Raw genomic sequence first — 6,000 nt, 5'->3', positions numbered from 1 at the left:
GACAGTCAGACTCTGCCGTGGTGTGTAACGGCTAGCACAATGGGCTTGTAATCGACAGACCTGTTCTTCACCTGAGGACGGCTGCTTGCGTTGTGGCCGAAACGTCGTGAGAATTATTTTATTATGTTTAATTTTTTTTATTTTATTATTTCCATTCTACGTGACTTTACCGAAAGAACCAAGAAGATGAATCCCTGCAGTCACGAAAGCTTTAAATCAAAAAATAAAACGTCCCCAACTTATTTCGCCAAGTGACAAAATGTCGCCCCGCAGAGAAACAGTTCTCAGCATCTCCCAACATAACACAAGCACACACGGTTACGTTCTCGTTTACTTGTATTGGGTGCCTTGGTGGCGAGATGTTAACTACCTCGCCTGGTATACAGGAGGTGGTTTCGATGCTGACCCTGACGCCTGCAGTATATTTGGAGTTTGTATGTTCTCCCTCCCCGTGGTCGAGTGGATTTTTCTCCGGTTCCTCCGGGTTTTCCCTCCACATTTAGAAGCATGCATTTAGAGTGTTTGGCTGCCATAAATTTCCACATGATAAGCCACATTGTTGAATTATCACTGGTAGCCAGGTCATTTCTCAAAAAGAGCTGTATAGCTCAGTGGGCCTTACCTGGTAAAATAAAAAAATGGTAAAAATGTTTTATTAATTACAAACAAATATAGTATTAAGTATCGTCTTGTTTATTAAACTCTCACAGGTTTTCACGACTCTTGACGCTGATGTTGTGTCAGCATGAAAGGCCGACGTAATTGTAGCTGTACCTGCATTTTATAATTACCTGTGCTAGCAAATTTTGGAAGGATGTCCTGTTATACGCCATACAATTAGTGTACACGCAACTCCAGCCTTTAATGAGCCAACGCTATTTTTATAACTTAACCATCTAAAGCCAATGCCTAGGTTTGAATTTACCAATACATTTCAGCATCTGGAACATGGGATGCCACATGTGCAATGACAGGGTGAGATGGACACATCGGGTACATGCAAACAATCACCAACAACCTTGACTATTAAACTCGTTTGTTCAAAAGATATTGGTACAATTATATACCTGCATTTCTTGACAGTGTTGATCTTCATTTATTTAAAAAAAAAAAGAATAAAATACCTATAATAAAGAAAAAAAATTCCCTTATTTTGCAATATGTAATATTTGAATGTTGCTTTTTAACACCGAAGCAGTATGTGTTTATGCCGGTGACAGTAACAATGCTAAGAATAAGCGATGTTCTGTTGCTCAATGCTTGTCACGGCTGTTGCTTCAGAGGTATTAACGAGTGCTGTATTTTACTTCATTTTCTATAACACCTCTTTCTGCCAATCACGCCTATCTAAATTGGTTTCAATAGACTTTCAATTATAGGAGCAACTTGGCAACACCAAATGTATACATTTAAAGAGCAAAATACCTATCTTTTCTGGCAATTTATATTCCATTTGGTTTGTAATCGCATCAGTGTAATTGTGCAGGTGGAGTTGTCAATGTTAGCGTGAAAACAACTAGTTTGCAAGTACAGTAATGACATGAACACAACGTCAATGAAATATGGCATCATACATCAACTAATTGGGTGAGTTTCCAGAACAAGGAGAACACATTTTGTTTTGTGTGGCCATTAATGGATATTAGTTGTTGAGGGCATTAATGGAACACATTGTTTTTTTACCATGCAGCATAACACTTTAAAAGTATTGATTTATATGTGTATGTAGCCTGCAGCAACAAAAAACACCGCGTCCTGTGCAACTCGGTCAGTGTCCCTACTGAGAGCGATTCTTTGTGATGGCTATTCATTGAAATGTTGGCGAAAAAAATTCCCCAAGGCTATAATTAGCGGTCACGAAGTTATGTTAATTATATATTATAAATGACATGCCTTGCAAGGGTAATACACATGTAACATGAATATGTAACTGACATAGAATGATTAAATAACTCGCATTCAAAAAAATCCAGAATACTACAGCACCCTTTTGTAGGGAATTACATCTGCTTACATTCATCTATATGTCGTGTGATTACTCAGCCATATGTCCTGTGTTATGTGTGCAATAAAGCATTGCCACGAGCTGACCAGCTGGATACATTGACACATAGAGTCGCATTGGGATAATAGCATATCAGGATGTTGGCAATGCTTTTCACTCTTTGTCTGATACTTCATGTTTCAAAAAACTAGACTTACATATTTTTGGTTCTTTCGGTAAAGTCACGTAGAAGGGAAATAATAAAATAATATAAATATAAAACAATACAAATTCTCACGACGTTTCGACTGCAACACAAGCAATCATCATCAGGTGTGAAATCCACAGCAAGAACATTTTCTTGATGATGATTGCTTGTGTTGCAGTCGAAACGTCGTGAGAATTTTTATTGTTTCATATTTATATTATTTTATTATTTCCCTTCTACATGACTTTACCGAAAGAACCAAGAATATGAATCCCTGCAGTCACGAAAGCTTTAAATCAAAATTTAGACTTACATCATCACAGACCTTGCGAATTCGTTGTAGTCAACCTTAGCAAGTATCACATGCAATTAATATGGCTTCTTATCACGTGTTGGAAACCTGACATAGATGCTGATTGCAGTGTAATATCAAGGGGCAGCTAGCAGGCCAAGAACTTGCCAGCTATAACTCTATTTCCAATGGTCAATAACTATCGACTACGTCTTTCTGTTGCCATCTTGTGAGCGTAACTACACGTGTTTTATCTACTGCAAGGGACATTAATCCTGCTGTACTGTCTATTTTCTTGTGGCTATAAAAAAAAATCCAAAGGCTCTCCTCTCGGATGTTAAAGCCAACTTGTTCATTCTCAAATAAAAAAAAGACAGCTGATCATACAAGCACTCTGTCACTCTTCTGAGATAACATTGTGCAGGTGGATTGCTTTAATGGCCAATTAAGCCAGCTCAATATACACACATGGCAAGCTCAGGATTGAATGTGGTTGAGAGTGAGATTATGTGAATTTCCCCGGCTTACTTAGAAGAGACAGACAGGTTCCCTCTTGGCTGTATTTAAAGTTGTTGTGTCAACACCGGATCTCAGTACGAAGAACATCTGGGAGAGAACGTTTCTTACTGAAGCTAAAACAAGAACAATGTTTATTATTTATTTCATGAAGGTTACATTTCTATTGAACTGTTAAAAATAATTCATGGATGTTGATATTTATATCCAGGAGATAATAGTTTCACTATTTAAAATATGAAAGATTTTGTAAATTAATTCAAATATATTTGAAACGTCATAGTAACAGAAAAAATGTCACTGATCATTCCTCAATGATCGTACATGTGTGCTTCTTCCTTATTTCGCACCGCTGAAGTAGACTCAGAGCAACAAATACAATTTCACATCCAGGTGGCCAAGCCAGACAATCGCGTCAGGAGCAGCGGAGTGTGTCATCGCTGTGATGTCTCCTTCGTATTCGTGGATCGGGCATTGCGTCGTTATACGTTGTACTGTCTGTTCTGAATGACCACAGTCGCACACTCGAAAGTTTTGAATTTTCCATTTGTGCATCAGGTATCCAGATCTGCCATGGTGTGTGTGTGTTGGGTCTTTCATTGAGCACACACGTGAGCTAAATAATATTAGTGCAATTTAATGTTTTTTTTCTGATATGCCTACGATTGCTGCAACTTTCTTTTTTACAATTGCTTCGTTGTGTATGAACTTTGATCACGCATTGTTTCTTCTACTCCCTGTTATATTCACAGCGACAGCAGAGAGCGCGACAGCAGAGAGCACAGCAGCAAACACGACCTCGCGCATTTTTGTTCACAGCAAGCTCAAACGGACGACGTGTGCTGAAAATACACGGGCGAAGTCACGTGTCACATTTTTTAAATGTCCCTTTTCCCAGAATGATGAATTTATTACGTTTGCTATGTATGTGGTAAGTGGCAAACCGGATATAATTGCTACAATTGTAAAACGCCAGCGGGGATGGCTACGTACGGTGCAAAAGAAGTTCAACATACATCTAAAAAAACGAGCATTAACAACTCAATTCAAAGTGGGTGAAGCATTCCCGTTTGAGGGGCAGTCACATTTTTTCTTGTTCTTCCTCCGCACCTCCGATTAGCACGGTTGGCTACGTGCGGTGCGAAAGAAGTTCAACACACACACACACTGATGCCCTATGGCGCCCTTTCTTGAAAACATTATCTACTTGCATTGTGGGTTTGCTTTGCCTATATTTCAGAGGGAACTCGATCCCAGTGTTTTATATATAATTTGTGCACGCTCTATAACCATCCAAGCACTTGACGAATACATATAATCTTAGTACCTCAACATAATTGCCACAATCGTGCTGAGAATGTGACATTTCTGACACAAAGTCAAAGGCCCTACCTCTGGTGGAGGCTATGACTAGTACTATAGCCTGACGTAGTACTTCACTAATTAATGTAATGTTTTACTGAAAATTGTTGGAGTACGCCTGCCATCCAGTACTTTGGAGGCTTTGTAGTAGGAAGATCACACAGACGCTGTTAAACTTCCAAACCCACTGGGCTGTGAGCTATCCAGGAGATTAACCTGTTTGTCCAAACGTTTGCTCATTTTCATTATCAGCCATAATTAATCCACTCTTGAACGATGGTCTTCCCTGGCCGTCAATTTCACTCACAGTCCTGCGATGCCAAAGAGACGATGTTATCACTCGAAATCCACGGTGGGCTACCCAGCCCTTGTTATCTGCTGAAATACGTGGGGGGTTTTTTTTCCAACACACAAAAAGCTCATTTCAATAATATTCTGGAGGCTCAATGAGATGTTCTTGAAAAGAATGCATCACATTTTTTTAAATTATTTATTCTATTTTATAAACCACCAACCCAAACGGGTTTTTTTTTATCTTCATTCATTTTCGAGGTACTGCACATGGGGGTTAAATACCAGAATCCGACACAGAAAAAAAACACGTCTGAAACTTCTAGACATTACTACTTACTGCCGAGCAATGCAATCACTTAAGCCTGCAGGCTTAACGCTGCCTTCTATGATGCCAGGGCTAAGCACCAGGTGTTTTTACTTGCACGCTTGTCAAGTTGACCGTAGCTCAGTCTAGGGTTATAATCTATAAAGGCAGCTCTTAACCAAATCACAATGGCTGCACCTGAAAACATCGTGCTTAAAAAGAGCCTAAACAGTGGCCAATAAATTACTTTACAGATGCACAACAATTGCGTGGGCTAACAATTTTTTGTTAGTTTTGCAGCGCAACTCAAACCGTCCCGAGACCTGGTCACGTGCACCGCAACCCGCATCTCAGTCGAACGCGTGTTTCAACGCACGACCCCTTTTTCATTTTGGTCCCCCGTGAAAACGCCCTACTGTGTCGTTGCCCACACGCTGCTGGCCTGGGTTACGGGGGACGGACGCTGCCCCTTCGGGCCGTGCTTGTCCCCGGTGGCGCCGTGCGGGGGAATGCGGTTCGCCGTAGCGCCCATGCTCTGCTTGGCCCGGAAAGCGGCCACGTCCTTAGCGAACTCCTCCGTCCAGTTCTCCGTGATCTGCAGTGGCCAGACACCCACAGCAAGTGACAAGATTCGATGTGAAGCGAGTCACGTCGAGAGATAAATCCGGCGCGCTCGTTGGTTTCAATGTCTCCCTCGCCAGCGGTCAGCTGCCTACTTATCACTCCTCTATTGCTGTGACCATTGGTAACTGTTCCCATGAACCTCCGCCCATGTTGAGGACTCGGTCTAGCATACTCACTGTTTCATCTCATCCATGCTCTGTTCAACCACCACACTGCAGGTCAAAGCGCACTCTCTCTCTCGCCTTCTTTGCAGAACTTAGGAATTCCCTACTATCCTCTTTTTTCCCCCAGGTTATTAAAATCTTTCTCTATTCGAGAAACATATTCAGTATTATCTACTGTGCCTTCAATAGTGCTGTTTGTTGCCGTCTGCTTGTCATTATTGGACTTGGGGTCTGTGTTCAGCAGCAGTTATT

General features: G+C 41.0%; 1 protein-coding gene across 2 annotated transcripts in view; it reads right to left on the bottom strand.

Moving 5' to 3' along the window:
- Positions 1-299: 299 nt before the first annotated feature.
- LOC144934155 (guanylate cyclase 2G-like) overlaps positions 300-6,000 on the bottom strand; it is a 35,192-nt gene continuing 29,491 nt past the window's right edge. For both annotated transcript variants that reach the window (XM_078859645.1, XM_078859646.1), the window contains exon 22: positions 300-5,555. In XM_078859645.1, coding sequence (XP_078715771.1) covers positions 5,373-5,555 — 183 coding nt within the window. In that variant the 3' untranslated portion in view covers positions 300-5,372. The remainder of the gene's footprint in view (positions 5,556-6,000) is intronic.

Source organism: Lampetra fluviatilis, chromosome 9, assembly GCF_964198595.1.
Source record: "Lampetra fluviatilis chromosome 9, kcLamFluv1.1, whole genome shotgun sequence".
NCBI classification, from domain to species: Eukaryota; Metazoa; Chordata; class Hyperoartia; order Petromyzontiformes; family Petromyzontidae; genus Lampetra; species Lampetra fluviatilis.
This window is presented reverse-complemented; position numbering and strand designations above follow the sequence as displayed.